A 22,586-nucleotide genomic window follows, 5' to 3' on the forward strand; every position below is an offset into this window, starting at 1 on the left:
TATCTAGTTTCTAAAATGCAAAACGTAGTGCAGCGTGCATATTAATTAGTTTGTTTTAACATGCCATTAGTTAGAGTTCTACAACAGATGAATCCTCTTAAACAGCAACAGGAAACTCATATTGCAATATCACTCACACCAAAATGTATATTCCTTGTCTCCTTCATGTTATTCTGTGTGCAATGACTCCATTTCCTAGCTGTCACTGTCCTTTTTGATCAAACATTCCTCTATTGCACACTTTGAGTGATGGGACTGCTACATAAAAGGACCCAAAAAGGGACTTGGGATATCCTAAACGTCACCAACTTTATTCACAAAGTCAAAATCAAGGGAAAGTTCAGCTGACAACAGAAAACACAATACATATCAAGAAGGTGCATTGAGAAGTGTGAGAACCAACTTAACGCAGTTAACAGAATCCTAGGAGAAAAAGCAGAAGCTTGATATCAGATTCAGCTTAGCATGTAGAACAAACAAAGCTGCCAGACAAGTGAATTAAGGCCATCTTCAAATTTCAATGCGGCAGAATCAGATCAACAATCAGGAGCCTAATCCTTTCCAGGCAAAACAAAAAGTTTGATTAGCATCTGTCTGACATGAAAAAAGAATACAATGAATGAAAAGAAGGGACCTTAATTGCTTGGTGACATTCAGATGTATATCTTTGAGAAAGGTCAGCATTTGATTCTATTGCCTTATTATATTCCACTCTTTTGTTCCGGAGTGATATATAAATTTTTCGAGTGATAGGTAATCTGATTGCATGTTTCTGGTGTATGATTTGTATTGGATGGATTTTTATTGTAGATGGATATATAACTTTTTTCCTTTTCGTATTTGCAGGTAAATAGTGCTACTATCTTCTTAAGTTGAGGCAGTGAGGCTTTCTTAAACAGATCAAACAGGTTATTTTTTACCAAGTTGCTGCTCTTGTGCTATATATATCATACAAGAGATTTGACCTATCATGTTTTTTTTATTATTAAAATTCTCTTTGAGAATATAAACCTGCTTAATTTATTGAGAACAATGAATTTTATATTGATAATGATTTGCAGGTTTGCCACGAATTTGAGAGATTCAGCACATACTTGTCGGATGTCAAGGTTGTTGCCATTTTCTATGGAGGGGTTCACATCTTGAAGCACAGACATTTTGAAAATGACTGCCCACATATTGTGGTTGGCACGTCTGAAAGAGTATCATCAGCTTTCACTCGAGACAAAGATGTTTCTTTCAAGAATGTGAGGCATTTTACTCATGATGAATGTGATGAGATGCTCGAGTCTCTTGGTGAACTGGATATTGGAGCTTTTTAACTCGAGTCTTTGATCATTGAATCGCACAACATATCCCATGGATCTTTCTTTCATGCTCCTGTTTCGTTATGGAACCTCTTTTCATATCTGTTCATGTTATCTTAGATATGCGGAGAGATGTTTAGGAGATATTCAAGATGGCTTCCCATGGCAACAAGTGATGTTGTTCTCAGCAACACTGAGTAAGGAGATCCTTTCTGTTTGTAAGAAATTCATGCAAGATGTAATTCCTGTAATCATCTCAGATTTAAAAACGAATTCTTATCCGGATAGTGGTGATAGGTCAAGGTTTTAGAAGATCTTAAGACTCACTGACTCTTAGAAAATCTTATGAATCAGGCTATTTGGCATAACTAGTCGCATCCTCTCTGTTCTTGGTGATTTTTGATTCTTCTGATGGTGGAGATATTCATTTGATGTCTTTAAATCCTAAATCTTAAATCTCATATATTGTCATAATTGATATTTATATGGATATTTATTTCAATAAATTTTGGGATCAATTTCTAGTAGATATAAAATATCTTATTGGGTGGCTGATCTTCCATGCAAAGGGCCGCTGTGAATCTGTGATAGGATAAAATGTGATCTATCCGTCTGTGACTTGCTAGGGGCTAGCTAGGGGTGTAAATGAAACAAGTCGATTCGTGAGTTTTTCAAGCTTGTTTGAAAAATATTTGATTCGTATTCAAAATTATCGAATTCGATACGAACTCGAACATGTTCGAATATTTTTTTTGGGTTGAATTCGAACCTATACTATTTTGTTCGATTGTTCACGAGCCGCTTGAGAGCTAAACTTGAATTGGATTCTAATTATTTTTGTATAATTTTAATTTAAACATATTCAAACATAATTTGAATTTAAGTCATTTAGAACTATAATTCGAATATGCTCAAATAAAGGTTCAAATAATTTGAATCGAATTCGAGCTCGAATTTTATTTCGAATCAAACTCGAGTCAAAATTATTTGTATTTTTGAATTTCAAATCAAATTTTGAATATTATATATATTTTTCGAGTTCAAACTCAAATATCAATATATTTATATTATTCAGCTCGATTCACTCCTAGGTCTGATGATACTGACTACTTGGAACACACTTTTAATTTACTTATTAAGTAATGAAAATAAAAATTAAATCAAAATGTTTAAATATAAACATTTAAATCAAAATTGAACTAAAATCGTTTCCTCATCTTAACACCAAACTACATATTTTGATTTAAAATAATTAAAAAAGCTATTTTTAGACAATAACCTTTTAAGATTAATAATAAAAATTAGTATAATTTATGGTCATACTAATACAATAATTAACGTATTCATTAATAATACATATATAAATATTATAAAAGTTTCAATAGTATGTAGGGATGATAATTTCATCCGAATTTGATGGAGGATCCGATATCCGACCCGAATAAAGGAGGATATGAAAGGATTATCAATATCCGATACCCAACTCGAATACCCGATTAAATAATATATATACATATATTTAAAAAAATTTTCTTTTTCTAAAATTAACTTTTTTTTTTGTTGATATTAGGAGGAGACTATATAAATGTTTAATCTATTTTTTAATTTTATATATATATATTTTAATAGGTTGTTAATTTTAATATATTTTTGTTAAAAGATAATAGTTGGACAGAAAAAAGAAAAATTATAATTATATAAGATATCCAATCATTTAATGGGTATAAATATATTCATCGGAGATCTTATACTCGATAGGTATAAAAACAAAAGATATAAAATCTGATTTGAATCCGATTCATTGACATCCCTAATAATACGGTTAATTTTAATTTTAACGGCTTGGATAAATTTACACCGTAGTCGAACTGCTAGATTAGTAAATTATTATTGAGAATTTGAATCGGTCGATCTTTTTAATATATAAATCGGATAAATACCCCTGTTGCCAAGCGCCCTTTGCAGCTTCGCTGGTAAATAATTGAAAACTCTTAACCGGTGTGGATCTAAAAATACTGCTCGCCTACTCGAACCAGGTCATAATACGATCTCGCGGTTTAAGCGGCCCTAAATTAGAGATACCTTCGAGGACGAGAATCTCTTCGATTCGCCTCGGCAATCGATGCCAGATCTGGCGTCCTGATCCTGCTTGCTTTCAGGTAACTCCTTTGCTATGGCTGATTCTGTTTCCGAACCTCGTCCCTCTAGGTTCTGATCGCTTGTTCTCGATGGATTAGTGAACCTGCGAATGTTTGATCGGGAGTAGTTTGAGCTTCGTGCTTTGATCGATTGATGCACGTAGTGTTTGTTTTGTGATCTGTTTCGAGGCAAAGTGGTCGTTCTGATCTGTTTGATCGGCAAGCAATCCCCTTGCCATTTGACCATTTGGGCATTTGATGCGCAAGATTGAGCTTGCTAATTAATTACGAGGGCGTTACCTTCGTACTGATGGGGGATATTATCTTCTGCTTGCTTGCGTCTTTCGTTAAATTAGGAGATAAGCTTTCTTCGACAGTACGGTTGTGATGAATAAATGATCTTCGACTTCTTTTTTGTGTTAGTATATTTCTTCGGATGAAAAGTTTAAAATGCTACTGGTTGTTGGATACAATCAGAAGATGTAAATTTTTGTTGTCGGGTGGTTTGGGACGGTGACTTGTTAGCTTGTTGCAATCAATGATCATGGAGTACGTAATTGTTTTCTTTAAGGCTCTACCACTTCTATGCATCCGGGCAAATTTATTCTAGCAATAAACAAGATTGTCCACTTTTCTCTGACTTACACTTAAGAAAGAGCCTACAACCCACTCGACTGGAGACATGGTTGTAGCTATTTGTCCATCAAAGTGTTCAAATCCAATGGATGATGCTCCATTTGCTGAGAGCAAGAGGAATGTTGCATGGAGGGAGAGAAGAGACTTTTTGCTAGTGATTCTTCCCAACCCACTTCTGATAAATAAACACCCTTTGGTTGGTAATGTCTCTTAAACTGCAGCCATCTAGGTTTGTCTTAGGTATTGGATTGCTTGGATGCTCTAGTTCACACCATCTTAAAGCACTGGGCCACCTAGACATCTTGGGTCAATTGTTTGAACCACTTGAGCCAAAATTGGACCTCGTGATGCGCTTGGCCAGTTAGTGAACAACTATCCCCCTTGTCAGACGAGGTGGAGGAAAATTTCCTATATGACAATAAATCCTATATATGTGAGACAACTTGCAACGATGTGAACATTTCAAGTGCAAAATACGCCACCTTGCGCTGCATGTGCACCACATAAGCCTTGTTTGTTGTGTGTCCACTTGTGCCATGTGAAATCCACGTCACACCTAATGTACATGAGCTTGCAATAATGTGTCTGCGCTTTGCTTTGCAGTGCATTGCCCTTATTCATGTGCATTGCACATGACTCTATTTTGCGCACATGATGCCTCTTACTAGGTCTACTTTTTTGCCAAGATATAACTTTATGAATGAATGCAAATAAATAACTTGATCTCCCTCCAACTTCTAGATGTATGAAACTTCCCCATGGAAATTCTTTCTTTATCTTCTTCTTTATGTCTTTTGAAAACATTTTTATATTTAAAAAATTCCAACAATCTCCAACTATTTTTGAAATAAGGAAGTTCGAAAACATGGTTTTAGACATTTGGTGAGCTTCTTTGTCCTTCACGTAGCATACATCTTGCTACTTGAATCTATGTTTTTGCAAGTGCTCAGGAATTTATGACGAAATTGCATAGTGAACTAGCCTTGAATTAGCTATTTAATTTGTATAACTAGATAACTAGAGATAACTTGGGCAAAGAATGGTCCTCCAAATTAGTTGATTAAAATGCTACCAAGTATCCCCATAGATACTAGTATTTGACATTTGGTTGTTAATTTATTATAATCAATAACTCATCCTATTTTTATCCTATGAGTATCCAAACACAATAGGATAGAATTATAGCTCTTAAGATAATAGTGGCGAAAGAAACTATGAACATAATTAACGTATATGCACCACAAGTAGGATTAGATGAAGTTACCAAATGAAGGTTTTGGGAGGACTTAGATGAAATATTACAAAATATTTCACCAAATGAAATGATTTTAATAAGAAGTGATCTAAATGAGCATGTCGGAGTGAAAAATGAGGAATATGAGAGAGTACATGGGAGTTATGGGTTTGGAACGAGGAATGAGGAAGGGAAAACTATATTAGATTTTGCGATAGCATATGACCTTATATTAGCTAATACGTTTTTTTAAGAAAAGAGAAGAACACTTAGTCACATTCAAAAGTGGGAATAATAAATCGCAAATTGACTTTCTTATGGTTAGGAAGAAGAATAGAAAGATTTGTAAAGATTGCAAAGTCATCTATGGAGAAAGCTTAACTACCTAACATAGGGTAGTAGTGTTGGATATACGCCTCAAACATAGTATCAATAGAAAGAAAATATATACAATTCCTAGAATTAAGTGGTGGAAGTTAAAGGATGAGAAACAAAATATATTTAAGGAGAAGGTAGAAGTACAAACATTAGGTGAAATATACGATGACTCTAATACAACATGGGATAAGATGGTATCAAAGTTGAAAATAGTAACTAAGAGTGTACTCGGTGAGTCAAAGGGACATGCACCACTAAGTAAAGAATCTCGGTGGTGGAATGAGAAAGTACAAGAGAAAGTAAAGGAAAAACGAATAGCTTATAAGGAATTATATATTTGTAAGAACGAGGAAAACTTAAAAAAATATACAATAACCAAGAAAGAAGCTAAGAAAGTAGTGAGTGAAGCAAAAAATGAAACTTTTGAACGGTTATATCAAAAATTGGATACAAAAGAAGGGGAAAGAGACATTTATAGAATAGTTAAAGTGAGAGAAAGGAAAACAAGAGATCTTAGCTAAATAAAATGTATTAAAGATGAATGTAATAGGGTATTAGTAAATGATGGAGAAATAAAAGAGCGGTGGAAGAGGTATTTTCATCAACTTTTTAATGAAAATTTAGGTGACCAACTTAACTTAGGTAATTTAATTAGGTCAAATGAGCATAGAAATTTTAATTTTTATCGTAGAATTCAAACTTCAGAAGTAAAACAAACTTTAAATGAGATGCACAATGGAAAAGCCGTTGGACCAGATGATATTCCGATAGAGGTATGGAAGTGCTTAGGGAAACAAGCTATTGAATGACTTACAAAATTATTTAACATGATATTGAAAACGAAAAGAATGTTTTATCAATGGAGGATAAGTACTCTAGTTCCCTTATATAAGAACAAGGGAGACATACAAAATTGTGCAAACTATAGGGGTATTAAACTAATGAGTCATACTATGAAACTTTGGGAAAAAAGTAATAGAAAAAAGATTAAGGAAGGAGACCAAAGGTCGACAATAGAAGCTATACATCTCCTTAGACAATTAATTGAAAAATATCGGGAGCAAAAACAAGATCTACACATGGTATTTATTGACTTAGAAAAAACTTATGATAGAGTCCCAAGAGAAATTATATGAAGAATTTTAGAAAAGAGAGGTGTTAGCGTAACATATATTGAACTAATTAAGGATATGTATGAGGATGTAACGACTAGAGTAAAGACTTCAGGCGGAGTAACTGAAGCATTTCCAATAAAGATAGGGTTACATCAAGGATAAACCTAAGTCCCTATCTTTTTACACTAATTATGGACGAACTCACTGCGCACATTCAAGACACAGTACCGTGGTGCATGTTGTTTGCAGATGATATTATTTTGATAGATGAGACACGTGAAGGAGTAAATGCTAAGCTAGAATCTTGGAGGGAAACACTAGAAGGAAAAGGTTTTAAGCTTAGTAGATTAAAGACAGAATATATAGAATTTAAGTTTAGCAATATTAGAAGTAATGAAACAATTGTTAAGATAGGAGAGGACGAGTTGCCCGGAACCGAGAGATTTAAATATTTAGGATCATTTTTACAAAATGATGGTGGGATTGAGAGAGACGTCTTACATAGAATACAAGCAGGATGGGTGAAATGGAGGGGAGTGTCGGGTGTTTTATGTGACCGTAAACTACCTCTTAAACTTAAAAGTAAGTTCTATATGGAGCTGAATGTTGGGCTATGACTCGAGCACATGAGCATAAGATGAGAGTTGCAGAGATGAGGATGCTAAGGTGGATGTGTAGACATACGAAGATGGACAAAATAAGGAATGAGAGCATTAGAGAGAAAGTCAGAGTTGCATCTATTGAGGACAAACTCCGAGAGACACGTTTAAGATGGTACGGACATGTACTTAGACGACCAATAAATACTCCGGTTAGGCGATGTGAAACTATGATAAACATGCATATCAAACGAGGAAGAGGAAGACCAAAAAAGACTTGGTTAGCAATAATAAAATAAGATAAAATTTATTTAAATATAGATGATGATATAATAGGAGATAGAGCTCAATAGCGTAAAAGGATTCATACAGCCGACCCCACCTAGTGGGAAAATGCTTGGTTGTTGTTGTTGAATATCCAAACACATATTTCAATGGATAATAATTGTTTGATGCATGCAGATGTTCATTAGATTTATTAACACTCATTGCACTTAGAACCTAAAGTTTTCATGTATCAAGTTGAAGTTCCTTCATTTGAAAATTCTATTATTGAGCTTTAGGCCCATCCCACCGTGAGTTCTTTGGATCGTTTTCTTGCAAGCCCATATATTAGTAGACTCATCAAATTGTGGCCTTACTAACAAAGTCAATGGTAATTTTACCATCTTGAGTTAGATTCTTACATAGTTATGTATTTACCTAATATGCATAGACTTGATTATAGACTTTGCTATATGCCCTAGCCATTGTAGCTTGACTTTTATCAAAGTCATATTAGAGGCATGAGATTAGGCTACATTGGAATTTCCACTAGTAAATCCCTTTTTCTTCCTTTCTTGTGGTTGACAATTTCACAAATTTTGATGCTATGGTTGAATTTGTAAAGCATGTCTGCTTCTTACAGCCCCTACAAAAAGCTCTCCCATCAAGGTTGAAAATCCTCCAACTAGTGCATGAGTGATCCTCTAGATTGGTTGCCCAACTTGCAATTGAGTAACCCTTGTAGTCCTGTCAGAAACCTACTATCTAGTATGTTGTTCCCTTTAGTTATTTCATTGTTCTTTTGTTAACATTCGGATGTGCATAGTTGGGATTTCTAGTATATCCATTAAGCTTCACTATCACAAATATGATATCTAATTTGATACACATCATGACAAACATCAAGCACTAATCACCTTGGTAGATTCTTCTTGACATATTCCACTTTACCACAGTTAAGAAGTGGTTATCATACCAGATCCATTGAAGACTAACTGAAGTGTACATTAAATCAACATAAGGTTACATTGCTTTCTTACAATACACGTCATGACAAACATCAAACACTAATCACTTTGGTATATTCTTCTTGACATACCACCTTACCATAGTTAAGAAGTGGTTTTCAAACCAGATCCATTGAAGACTAACCGAAGTGTATGTTGAATCAACGTAAGGTTATGTTGCTTTCTTAAGATCTTAATGCCAAATGGAACACTAGTTTCTCATTTATCTTTCATGTTAGAGTTAATAGGCAAGGGAGATTTAGTTTCATTAATTTTATCTTGTAGTACCAAAAATAAGTATCTATCAACACATACACAATGCTATCCCAAATTGTACTATAAACATATTACCAGATTGATTTATGATAAAACAATATTTTTAAGCTTCTCCTGCTATTGTTTAGAAGCTTGATTAAGACCATAAAGAGATCTTACTAGTTATACACTACAAATCCCTATTCATCCATTTAACTTCTAAATCATTTAAGAATTACGATGTTTTCACATCCATTTGGTGGATCTCAATCTTGCTGATGGAAGCTAATGCAAAAAAAATTATAATTGAAGCAGTTGTAGGATTCTAGCTTCTGGAACATAAGTATCAAAGCAGTTAATATCTTCTTTCTGTGTGTAAACCTTAGCTATTAATTTAACACTGTATTTTTCAGCACTTTCATCCACCTTTTCTTTTTTCAATTGAATACCCATTTGTAACCAATTGATTTGCTTCCCAGTGATAGGTTAATAAGGACTCATGTCTTGTTTGCCATGATTAAATGTCTCACTATTAATTGCTTCCTTCCAAATACTTGCATCTGAAGATCCAACAAGAATTGAAATATGTGAAATAACCTCTTCACAAAGCCCTGCTTCTAAGAACATATAAAATTTCATTCTGAATGTTGTGCATATTCTAGGACATTTGCTTCTCCTAATTTACAGAAATTTCTTCAAGTCTTCAAGAAGAAGATTGATTTTCAATATATTCCATAGATTTAAAAGAGGTTGATTTTCTCTTCAAAGTTGGTAGTGATTTAACAATTTTATTAACTTATATAAAATCATAAGCCTCACTATCTTATTATCTTGTGCATTTAAAAGAAACCTCTATTGTTTTCGCCGAGCTTAGTTCTTTTAGGGTCAATAGTCTAACTATCGCCCTACATCCGTACTTTTAAGCAGATGAGGAGGTTTCCTTTTCATCAAGCTTTATATTAGCATTGGGTCTTTCCTTTTGTGTGAACCCTCTTCAAAATACAAGAAGTAGTTCATAGGGCTTCACCTGTAAGCTGTCTTTGTCATGTGTGCCACATGAGTGTTATGTTACACCTCATTTACATTTGTGCATGGTTGCACATTTGTGCAGTGTAGTGCATTTAATGGCACATTTATTGTACTTCACCCAAAAGTGTCATGTGCTTCACATATTATCTACTTTGCACATGGTGCCCCAACTAAGTCCACCTTTTTTTTTGCCAAAATATAACATTATTAAGAATCTAAATTTAATTGCCTTAATTTTCTTTTAATTTTAGATGTGAGAATAAAGTTGCCTACAAGAATCCAAGATCTCCAAGAGTTTTCTTTTTCTTCTTTCTAAACTCTCTCAAAAACAAGTTTTATTTTGAAAAATTCCAGCATTGTGTTCACTTTTGTAGGGAGTATCAAGATTTAAAATTTCAAGTCGTGTCAAAGTTTTGGTCATTCGTATCATGTTGCATTGTTAAGATTTTGATATTTATTTAATTGAATTATTAATTAAAATAATTAAAATTTTATAATACTAATTATTTTAACATATTTTGCTACCAAATTTTGCTATATTGGAGTTTGAAGACACAAGAGACTTTTAATTGTTAAGGATGTAAATTTTTATATAATTGTGTTTGAAATTTTTTGGTGAGCAATTGATAAGAAATTTGATATTAAATATATATGTTTTTAACTTTGATAAAGCCTATATAAAACTTTTGGATGAAGTGAAATAATTCAAATTCGACTGTTTTAGTTTTAATTTGGTTTTCCTTTAACTATAATTATTAAAGTAGATGAAAAATAAAGGGATATAGGATTTTCTAAATTTTAAATGTAAAATATTATTAGATTTTAAATTTTATACTTTAATTTATTTAATTTTACAAGTATGAAATTTCTAAAAAAATAAGAATATGAAATTTGACTTGTTTTACTTAATCAAAATTAAAAATTTTTGGATTTAAATTTGTTGGTGTTGTAATCATATTTCATTTGAATAAATAAAAAATAATGAAAAATAAATATATAATTTTTTAACTTCATAAATTAAAATTTTATTCAATCAAAATATTATGTCACACATTTTAAAAGTTATAACACTAAAAAAAATCTTCGTTGAAGTTGAATACTAAATTTTACTATAATATTTTTTTTATTTTAAATTATTTTTTTAAAAGCTTTTAAATAACTAATTAAGGTAAATCTAATATTTTAGGGTTGATTGAAGTAGTATATTGGGCAAACATAATAATTACAGCCTCATGGGTGTAGTGCAGTGGTAAAACATTCATATATCAAATAAGAAGATCATATTTTGAATCCTAACGGGGACGATTTTGGAGGTCGGCTTCTGAGTGCATTTAAGATGTGCTCCGAATTTATCTAGTAGGCAAACCAAGGGGGGAGGTCGTCTACCTCTGGGATTAGTTAGGTGATGCTTGGACACTTGGATTATAAAAAAAGAGAAAAAAAAGTAATTACAATCCAATAAGTTCAAATTGGTCTCAGTTTAGGTTTATTAGATCAATTTAAAATTGAACTAAATTTATATAAAGGATGGGTTGATGTGTTGATATCTAATTAGGTTATAGTATTATTTAAAATGTTAGGAATTATTTTTAAAATAAACCTCAAATCATAAGTATTTCTTTTCTTAAGCTTGGATGAAAAAAGTTCAGGGTTATGTTAGGTTGGCAGTGTTAAATTATGACGAATATTCTATTAATGGATCTATCAAACTATTATGCCGACGATAGGTTATTTCTTAGAAGAAATGCATTGTAAGGTCCAACCGTAACATCTCGGTAAAGACTGACATGAGAACTTAGGTGTAGTGTTAAATATGCCAAAGTTCTCGCACTATAAGTTGAATAAGAACAAACATTATAGGAATACTGATTGTCTTAGAGTTGGAACACGAAACATAAGAACACTTACTAATGGAGGTAGTAGATACAATGATTAGGAGAAGAATTAATATTTTATGTTTATAAGAGATAAAATGGCCACGAGAGAAGGTAAAGATGATAGAAAATTTGGGTTTTAAGTTTTGGTACATACGAGAAAGTAAAACAAGACATGGAGTAAGTTTGTAGATAGTTCGTTGAAGGATGAAGTAGTAATAGTAGTTAGAGAGATATGATTATAAATCTTACGATAGTGGTGACGAAAAAACTATTAATATAATTAACATATGTGAACTTCAAGTAGGATTAGATAAGGACACTAAATTTAAGTTTTGGGAAGACGAAATGATTTTAATAGGAGGAAATTTAAATGAGCATGTAGGAGTGAGAAATGAGAAATATGGTGGCAAAAGGCGAATACACTCGCCCCCAGCGCCCCGGCCAACCCGTCCCAGGGCCAACACGGGAGAGGTAAATCACGGGCGGTTACTAGCCTTTGGAATAGTGACTAGCACATAAGGGAGACATTTACCTTGACTTTGCCGAGATTTGAACCCCAAACCTCATGGTGGCAACACCTCATGTGCTAGCCACTAGACCGTCCCGAGGGGACGAAAAATGAGGAATATGATAGGGTGCATGGGGGTTATGATTTTGGAATAGGAAATAAAGAAGGAAAAACTATATTGAATTTTACGATAGCATTTGACATTATACTAGCTGAAGGGGAGCCTTTGGCGCAACAGTAAAGTTGTTGTCATGTGACCAAAAGATCACGGGCTCGAATCCTGGAAACAGTCTCTTGCAAAAAGCAGGGTAAGGCTGTGTACAATGGATCCTTCACCGGGACCCCGCATGACGGGAGCTTCGTGCACCGGGCTGCCCTTTATTTGACATTATACTAGCTAATACGTTTTTTTAAAAAAGAGAACACTTGATTACGTTTAAAAGTGAGAACGATAAATTGTAAATTGACTTTTTATAATTAGGAAGAAGAATAGAAAGATTTATTAAGATTACAAGTCATCGTTAGAGAAAACTTAACCACCGTTAGTAGTGTCGGATATGCTCCTCAATTATAGTATCGATAGAAGGAAAATGTGCACAATCCCAAAAATTAAGTGGTAGAAGTTAAATCTAGGAAGCAAAACATATTTCAGGAGAGGATAGAAGCACAAGTATTACGAGAAATATATGACAATTCGAATAGACATGGGATAATATGATATTAAAGTTGAAAATGATAGCCAAGAGCGTACTCAGTGAGTCAAAAGGACGTACACCACTAAGTAAAGAATCTGGATGGTAGAACGAGAAAGTACAAGAGAAAGTGAAGGAAAAAAATGAACAACCTATAAGTTATTATACACTTGGTAGAATAATAAAAACTTACAAAAGTGTGTAATAGCTAAGAAAGAGTCTAAGAAAGTAGCGAGTAAAGCTAAGAATCAAACTATTAAATACTTATATTGATAGCGGGATACAAAAGAAAGGAAAATGAACATCTATAGAATAGTTAAAGAAAGAGAGATCATATCTAAATAAGATGCATTAAAGATGAATAAATAGGGTACTAGTGAATGATGAGGAAATAAAAGAGTGATGGAATTCATATTTTTATTAATTTTTTAATGAAAGTTTAGGTGATCAACTTAAGTGATTTAAGTAGATTAAAGGAGTATATAAATTTAAATTTTTATCGTAGAATACAAAACTTCAGAATTAGTACAGGCTTTAAATGAGATGTAATATGAAAAAGTAGTTGAACCAGATGATACTCCTATAGAGGCATAGAAGTACATAGGGAAGTAAGGTATTGAATGACTAACAAAGTTATTCAACTTGATCTCAAAAATAAAAAAAAAGTGAGGATAAGTACTTTAGTCCCCTTCTATTAAAACAAAGGAAATTTACAAAATTATACAAATTATAAGGGTATTAAGCTAATGAGTCGTACCATGAAACTTTGGGAAAAAAATAATAGAACTAAAGGAGACCACAATAATTGAAAATCAATTTAGATTCATGCGTGGAAGGTCGACAATAAAATTATACATCTTAAAAAACTAATTGAAAAGTATCTAATACACATGATATTTATCGATTTAGAAAAAAATTATGACAATTTCTGAGAGAAATTAGGTGAAGAACTAGAAAATGTGTTAGCATAGCATATGCTAAAATAATTAAAGATATGTGTGATGATTAACCGAAATATTTCTTCTAAAGATAGGTTTATATCAAGGATCAACCTTAAATCCCTATCTTTTTATACCAATCATGGATGAACTCACTGAACATATACAAGACACATTGCCACGATGTATGTTGTTTGTAGATGAAATTATTTTGGTAGATGAGATGCGTGAAGGTAAATGCTAAACTCGAATCTTGGTATTTTAGATTTAGTAGAGTAAAGATAGAAAACAAAGGCCGCTCGGTGCACGAAGCTCTTGCCATGCGGGGTCCAGGGAAGGATTCATTGTACGTAGCCTTACCCTACTTTTTGTAAGAGGTTGTTTCCAGGAGAGTAAAGATATAATATATAAAATTTAAGTTTAGTAATATTAGATGTAATAAGATAATTGTTAAGATACAAGATGACAAGGATGGAGGGATTGAGAGAGATGTTATACATAGAATGCAAGCAAGATGATTGAAATGGAAGAGAGCGATAGGTGTTCTTTGTGATCGTAAAATACCTTTAAAATTTAAAGGGAAGTTTTATAAAATGACAGTTAGACTTGCTATGTCATATGAAGTTGAATATTGAACTATAACTCGAACACATGGGTAGAAGAAAAGAGTCGTAGAGATAAGGATGCTAAAGTGGATGTGTGGACATACAAGAATGAACATGATAAGAAGTGAAAATATTAGAAAAAAGTTGGGGATGACCAATAAATATTCTAGTTAGGTGATGTAAAACTATAATAAATACACAAATTAAACGACGAAGAAGAAGATCAAATAAGACTTGGTTAACAATAATGAAATAAGATAAATATATTTAAACATAAATGATGATATAGTACGTGATAGAGTCCAATAACGTAGAAGAATTCATATAGCCGACTCCACCTAGTGGGACAAGGTTTGGTTGTTGATGTTGTTCTTATCTCAATGTGCCCACCTATGTTGCACCATCTAGCTACTATCATTGCTTGCTACTAATAGGGGTGAGCAAAAGTTCGGTTAAACCGAATAAACCGATTAAATCGATCGAATTTAAAAATTCAGTTCGGTTTATTCGGAAATTCGGTTTTTTATTTCTAAAAAATCGGTTAATTCGGTTCGGGTTCGGTTTTGATTTTTTTTATTTGGTTAAACCGAATAAACCGAATAGACCGAATTTTTAAACCAAATCGGGTTTTTAGACCATTAATTTTAGACCAAACCAAATTTTATTAAGCTAAACCAAATTTTTAGAAAAAATCGGTTTATTCGGTTTTTTCGGTTCGGTTTGTTCGGTTTTATTGAAAATTCGGTTCGGTTCGGTTCGGTTTTTATCAAAAATCGGTTCGGTTCGGTTTATTCGAAAACAAATCGGTTCGGTTCGGTTCGGTTAATTCGGTTCGGTTCGGTTCGATTTTAACCGAATACTCACCCCTAGCTACTATCACGAGCTCTTGTCTGCCTGGTACTCCTCTCTCCTCCCCTCTCCCTCTCTTTCTTGTCTCTTCTTCTCCCCTATCCTCTCTTCTCACCTATGGCAGTTTCTGTTAAATTTTGATGTTTATTGTATGCATAATTTTTGGTAACTCAATGCTTATCATATTATTTCTCCTATCGTGTAGTTCCTTCCTCTAATTAGGTTTTAATTCCGATAACATATTCAGCAATTGCTTTTCTTATTGAGGTATATTTGTTTCTATGTTGTTCAATCATGGTTTGCTTGCTGTCTATTGTAATGCGATTGGCAGTGTTTACATTAATTGGAATGCATTTCTATTATAGCCTACTGTGGAGAACTCCTTTTACATAACATTTGCTATATACTTATCTAGGTAATGAAGGACTTGCCTGAGGCAGTTGTGGATTCAAAATTCCTTAAGCAAAATTTAGATGAATCAGTAGATAAAGAAACTACATCTAATTCAGAACATAAGAATCTACCTGATACGTCAGCAAAGGTTTCTTTATTTTCAAGTTTTTTCACATCCAATTTCTCACTTTTTGAAAGAAACCCCAGCTCATTTTCAGTAGAAAACAACTCTAGCAAATCTAGTAGTTATGGCTGGACAACAGCTGTAAAGAACATTATTAATAGTGGCTCAATGAGGAGGCTCCAAGATCGTGTATTAGGATCAAGCAGTGCTGTCACTTTGAGCTCAACCAGTGAAATATGGTTTCTTGGCAAGTGCTACAATCTGTCATTCGAGGAGTCACATAATCCTGATCCGGGCAATAGTTTTACATCTTTTCTAGAAGATTTCTCATCAAGAATATGGATCACTTACCGGAAAGGTTAGTTTACTGAAGCACTCATGGTCATGAATGCCATATCTTTGACCCAGATCCTCTACAGGTTTTGAACCTATTGGGGACTCAAAATTCACATGTGATGTCAACTGGGGGTGTATGATCAGAAGTAGCCAGATGCTTATTGCTCAGGTAATTATCTTATTCAGCTCTTTCCTTCTAGCTCATACTTGTGCAGATGAAGCTATCAGTGAGGTGTACTTTAAAATTGCCAACAGGCATTGATTCTTCACTATATGGGGGGATCTTGGAGGAAACCCTCACAAAAGGTGATGATTCATACTAGTTATCCATGTGATTCACTTTGATGTTCGGTAAATATTGAAAAATGTCTAGTGAGCATTGTGTCTGGTTGTTGGTTTGCAGCCATACGATGTTCAGTATATCGAAATTCTACATCTTTTTGGTGACTCAAGCTTATGTACCTTTTCAATACACAATCTTCTTAAAGCTGGGAAGGCTTTTGGTTTGGCTGCTGGATCATGGTTGGGTCCTTATGCTATGTGTCGAACTTGGGAAACCATTGCTCATGCTCACGGAGAGCAAGATGAACATGGTGAACATAAACAAAGGTTGCCTATGGTTCTATATGTTGTTTCAGGTGACAAAGATGGGGAACAAGGTGGAGCTCCAGTTATCTGCATTGAGGTTGTATCTAGACGTTGTCATGATTTTGACAAGGAGCAACTAGACTGGGCACCTATACTCTTTTTGGTTCCTTTGGTTCTTGGACTGGAAAAAATCAACCCCAGGTAAGTTAAATGTAGCAATCTTCCTCATGAAATGGCACAAAAGTTGGCATTGTTCTAAACATGCATGCTTTTAAGGTTTGGTTTGTCAAAGAGACCTAATAAACAAATACTTCCATCATTTGTGGGTCTGATGAATTGCTTATTCTGCTTGGTGCATGCCTACATATCAACCAGATTTTATTTTCTCAGTATGTAGTTTGAATTATATTGAAGTGAAATTGTTAGATACATTTATACTCACCGTCTCAATCATTTATCAAATTGGTATTATTCTGGACTTAGCACCCTTCATAGTTTACATAGTTTAACCATGAGCATATCTTACAGAAGGAATGACGGTGAAGAGAAAAATAGTTGTCAAATCACTACAAGTAAATTTTCTGTTGAAAATGATTTTTATGCAAGTTTCTAGAAGTTATTTGTATAGTTCGATGCAAGATTTGTGATTCCAAGCCATGCCACTCGAAACTGTTGAAATTTCTTGTTTACAGTATTTTCGTGATCAGTAGAGTTTGGTCATGGCGGTGATGCTAGGGTGTGCTGTGGTGGCCAGTAAGTAGGGCGGCAGGTGTAGGGAATGAGAAAAGAGGAAAAAAAAAGAAAGGGAAAAAAAGAGGGATGGCTAACATTGATTTCTCTAGGGGTAGGTGACCATAGACAAGAGGGGGAGGAAGAAAGAGATTGACAAGGAGAGAGACTGAGAAAAAGAAAGAGAGGTCTGAGGAGGGTAGGTGGTTAGTTGGGTGGGGTTAGGGCATGCATGGGGCAGGGACGATATGGGCGGCGGTCGCACAAAGAGGAATATAAGAGAGATTGAGAGAGAAGGTGGTCAGGTGATCGATGAGAGAGAGAATTACATGAGGAGAGAGAGAGAGTAGGATTATGCAACTTTTAATTGTAGATTCTACTAATTCAAACCAGTGTGATTAAATTCAGATACCCTTAATATAAATTTGGCTCATTTCTAAACTGGCCAAAACAAATTCAAATCAATTCCAATTTTAACCCCAATGACTCTAATTATTTTGCCTACATGATGGATTTCCTTCAAACCCAACTCGGCTTCAACCTCACCTCCAAAATCTGAATTGTTAATTTAGCTCAACTTATTTCGTCATCTAAAATTTTAAAAAATTAATTTAAAATGTGAAAATTTAAATGTGATAAAATTCCATATCTAACATATATTCAAAATAGAAAAAGTTACTGAAACGAAACAATACTGAAACCCTATAATTTCAATCACAGATTGAAACTTTGGCAAAACTCAAAACTTTAAACCTTGGTTCAATATATCTCCAATATGTTCACTAAATATTTGGAAATTATCAAATTGTTGCTTTGAAGCTAGAGTGTTCTGAATGAAAAGTCATATGGATTTCCCATAGTATATTAACTTTCCTTTTCAAGTTTGTCTGTCTGTGAAGGTCAGCTTGGTTCCTCTAAGTTTAAGATGCAGAACTATTTTCCTACTAAGCTTAAGGAGTGACACTGATCTCAATTATAATTTGTAACACATTTTTGTTTAATTAAAGATGTGATATATAAAACTTGTTTCTACTGTTTCCCGTGTGAGAGAATTCTGGAAGTATACTTCATCAGTTTATCTGAGTTTGATATGTTTTTCATTTTAGTAACTTGATTTCCAGTAGGGAGCCCAGCAGGAAAATTGACCTATTTTGGGTTTGAACTATGCAAGCCCAAGGTGGCAATTGCACTGTTTTATTTTAATAGGAAAACTAAAAGAACCTTCAGTTGCTTTATCTTGTAGTAGCTCGAATAGTCAAAAAAATTGAAAACCTGTGTTTCCATTAGATTATTTGATTTTTGATGAATTATACAAACTTCTTTTTTCTCATTAGTTGTGGTTAGGGTGTTCATGTGCGTGCAGTGGCATTGTACATCATGGGATCTTGATTTTCTTCCAAAAGCTCTTAATGTATGCCCGATTCTTGCAGATATATTCCTTTGTTACGTGAAACATTTACATTTCCACAAAGCCTAGGCATTTTAGGTGGTAAACCTGGAGCTTCCACGTACATTGTTGGTGTACAGGATGAGAAGGCATTGTATTTGGATCCTCATGAAGTTCAAACGGTATTCAATTTGTTGATCTGTCAGCAGTTTCTATTTTTTTATTATTATGGAGATAGAATTATTTTGCACTTCCATTGTTTTCAATGAAGATGGTAGATGAAAAGTGATTTTATAGGTCAAAAATTTATCTTATGTTCACTTGTTATTTGTTAGTAAATAGTAGATCCTTAAGAATAGTTTGTCTGATTTTGACACCTGATTTTTGCTGACATACTTGCTTAAGTTTAATTCTGGTGGAATGATCTTATTATTCCTTTTCCTTCACTGGGACTAAAATTTGGTTGCACACATAAATGGAACATGGATTAAGATGGAAATGTACATAATTCAAAGTGGTTAGTAGATTCCATAGTTAGACATTGAGTTAGAAAAAAATAAAGCTATATTTTACATAATCATAAAAATGATTAAAAGATTTTTAGATATTATTAGTCATGTGACATACTTCAACTTCAGATAGTTGGGATAATGATGATGATATACATATTGAAGTTCAAGATTTGCATTGTATATTTATTCCCTTAACACTTCACACCTTTATGGTCACTATAATAGACAATTTTTGCTAGTTCAAAATCAGGAATCCAATTTTTTTAAAAAATTAGGAATTTAGCTGCATAGTTATACATTGTGATCAGGGAAGACATTAACTTGTTATTCTTATTACTCCACCATTTTTGTTAATTTATAAAGAGCTAACAACTTCAGATATGATTTGTGATGAAAACCATGCTATAAATTTTAAAGCAAAGAAGAATAGCAAAATATATAAATTGTTTTAATCTTCTTTTCTTTAAAGTTTAAGTGAAATGTTTAGCTCTTTGTTCAGTGGTGCCTGCTGTTAAATTCCCATGAGATTTCAATGTCTTCTATGCTACTTGTCACGCCTTCAGGTTTAATTATTCCCTTGATTATTTTTTTTAGGAATTTACCTATTTCAGATCTACTATCAACGACATATTGGTGGAAATATTGTTCTGAAAATAAGAAATGGTTGATTGAAATTGGGAGGAACTTATGATATTTGTGTGTCTGCCTCCTAGATAGTGTTGTTTCTGTAATGGTAGGTTATGTATTGTGGTTCTGAATGTAGGGTATTTTGGTTAAAAGATATTTGAAAATTTTAATGCAATAGAGGTGATGAATGTTGAGATTGCCATGTGAGTATACTCAAAGAATATTAAGGTAGAGAGCATTAGCACCACCCTTACCATAGCAAATACACATGATACCCACTAAGACCAAGGTATCCTTCAACATGTTCAATTGACGAGTTTCTTTGACTCCATTTTCTAGATTTAGTCTTGCCTAGTCATCCTATTTTTGGTATTAGTTGGGTTTGTTTCACTTGAACTTAATCTAATTTAACTTGAACACACCTTGATGATGATCCAACAGTGATTCAAGTTCTTGCTACATCGGCATGCTTGAACTAAGCATTGGCAAGGGGTTTAACCAAACCAAAATTATTGATTAACAAGCTAAAAAAGCTAAAAATTGAATTAATGCCTTCTTTACTGACTGACCTGATATAAGACGTTATTGCAAAATTTTGAACTTGTTAGAATAGTATTGCAAATTTGGAACTTGGTGCAGGTGGAATTAGGATGCAATATAAGTGGTGTTAATGCAGTTCACTCAAAATAATCATCCCCAAGCTATATTTTGAAACCATAAGAGCCTTAGCGAGGGCATGCGCTCGTGTCTTCCATCTCAATAGTTCTTCTTCTTCATGAAATTTTGAACGTTTTGTCTAAAGAGATTTAATCTATCTGGGTATAACTCCCCAAATAGTTGAGTTGAGATGATGCTACCTGTATGTTCGATATGGCTTCTGACAAAAATGCAGTTGATCTTCTAGTTTTCACCCTTTTTCTTGCACTCATTATTCCATCTGTGTTATGCTCCTATTCAATTCTCTCTGAGCCATGCTAAATAATTATCTATAATAGGCTGTTGATATCAAGAAGGATGATTTGGAAAGTGATTGCACTTCATATCACTGCAGGTATGTTTTTAAACCCACAAAAAATTCCCACATACATGAAACTTTTTATCCTCTTAAGCAGATTTTTTTTAAAAAAATTATTGTATATATAATTCCTTCTCTTATCGAATAACATTGATTTCAGCACTGTGCGTCACCTATCACTAGACATGATTGACCCATCATTAGCCATTGGTTTTTACTGCAGAGATAAAGGTTAAATTTATCTTCAGATGGTTTTTCTGAAATCTCTTTCACCGATGCCAAATTTATCATTATTTCTCTCTTTTTTCCCCATTCTACAGGAGATTTTGAAGACTTTTGTTCCCGTGCCACTCAGCTTGCAGATAAATCAGGTGGAGCGCCGTTGTTCACTGTTGCCCAAAATCTTCCACACTCGAAACCAATTTCGCACAATGATTGTAGTGCGCTTGGTGCTGATATCAACAATTCGGATGATTTCTACTCAGAAAATCTCATTAATGATCAGACCCAAGAAGATGAATGGCAGATTCTCTGAAGGGTCACACAAATAAAACCTTGTTCCAACACCATTCCTCAAAGATCAGCCTAACATCGACCTGCTTAACATGCTGCAGTGTGCTGGATTTTTTTTTCCTTTCGTTAATTCTTTGTAAATTATTATCAATATTGTTACCTGTAAACAAATTATGCTAATTCCTTGCTGAAGGACGGATCAAGCCAATGTACTAATGGTTTGATCTTTTGTATTCCCATCTCCAACTTATACTTTCCAGTTAATGGAAAAATAATAATAATTTAGTAGAAAATTGTAAATATTTATTTCTGAGTAAACTTGGTGATTGTTATGTGCACGGAAAAGAAGCGTGTTTTTCTTTTGTAATCATAAGTTCCACCGCAGATAAGACTGACACACAACCTCCACGAATTATACCGAGAGGGTGGCTTACATGGTCTGCTAATGGTTAGTACTATTAATTTAAGGTGAATCTTAATATTAGTGAGATAAATATTGTTTATGTTAATTACTATCTTAAGGATTAGTAGTTATTTATAATTTATTTTTTCTGTGCGATCTTGAGATGTCAATCACTATTTTAAGGATTAGTAAGTATTTATGATTTATTTTTTTCATGTTGACCTTAGGATAATTGGCGGGGGTGCTGGGATGAGTGCAATCGCTTTTGCCAATTTGAGAGGGTGACTTACATGAACATGAATTTGACGATATATTTGTTTGTAAATTTTATATTCTTTTTTTTTAAATTTGAAATAAAATAGTTTCGTTGTGTTAAGGTAAAATATCTTTTGTGATTTACCTATCTATATCATGTTGTGAGATCAACGATATTAGACCATTTAAAATGAATGATATCACCTTTTTCTCTATTATCGCTATCAAATGGTTATTTAAGTGCTATCAAATTGTTATTATATAATTTATATT

The 22,586-nt window shown here is 33.4% G+C and overlaps 1 protein-coding gene across 3 annotated transcripts; it reads left to right on the forward strand.

Annotated features, from left to right (window-relative positions):
• Nucleotides 1-3,308: 3,308 nt before the first annotated feature.
• Nucleotides 3,309-21,965, forward strand: LOC122038379 (cysteine protease ATG4B-like). 3 transcript variants are annotated; one of them, XM_042598110.1, is made up of 9 exons: nucleotides 3,309-3,466; nucleotides 15,847-16,306; nucleotides 16,368-16,453; nucleotides 16,540-16,590; nucleotides 16,688-17,073; nucleotides 19,032-19,170; nucleotides 21,123-21,178; nucleotides 21,303-21,373; nucleotides 21,463-21,965. In XM_042598110.1, the coding sequence occupies exons 2-9, from the start codon at nucleotides 15,850-15,852 to the stop codon at nucleotides 21,675-21,677; spliced, it is 1,461 nt and encodes a 486-aa protein (XP_042454044.1). In that variant the 5' UTR covers nucleotides 3,309-3,466; nucleotides 15,847-15,849; the 3' UTR covers nucleotides 21,678-21,965. The 3 variants fall into 3 exon arrangements, with proteins under 3 accessions (XP_042454044.1, XP_042454042.1, XP_042454043.1); XM_042598108.1 differs by lacking the exon at nucleotides 3,309-3,466 and having other exon boundaries at nucleotides 15,845-15,972; nucleotides 16,043-16,306; XM_042598109.1 differs by lacking the exon at nucleotides 3,309-3,466 and having other exon boundaries at nucleotides 15,845-15,972; nucleotides 16,059-16,306.
• Nucleotides 21,966-22,586: the final 621 nt, after the last annotated feature.

Source organism: Zingiber officinale, chromosome 1A (genome assembly GCF_018446385.1).
Source record: "Zingiber officinale cultivar Zhangliang chromosome 1A, Zo_v1.1, whole genome shotgun sequence".
NCBI lineage: Eukaryota > Viridiplantae > Streptophyta > Magnoliopsida > Zingiberales > Zingiberaceae > Zingiber > Zingiber officinale.

Coding starts and splice junctions, on each gene's coding strand:
- LOC122038379 (XM_042598110.1), top strand. CDS start 15,850: ATGAAGGACTTGCCTGAGGCAGTTGTGGATTCAAAATTCCTTAAGCAA. Junction 16,307..16,367: donor ATGGATCACTTACCGGAAAG/GTTAGTTTACTG, acceptor GATCCTCTACAG/GTTTTGAACCTATTGGGGAC. Junction 21,374..21,462: donor TTTTTACTGCAGAGATAAAG/GTTAAATTTATC, acceptor CCCATTCTACAG/GAGATTTTGAAGACTTTTGT.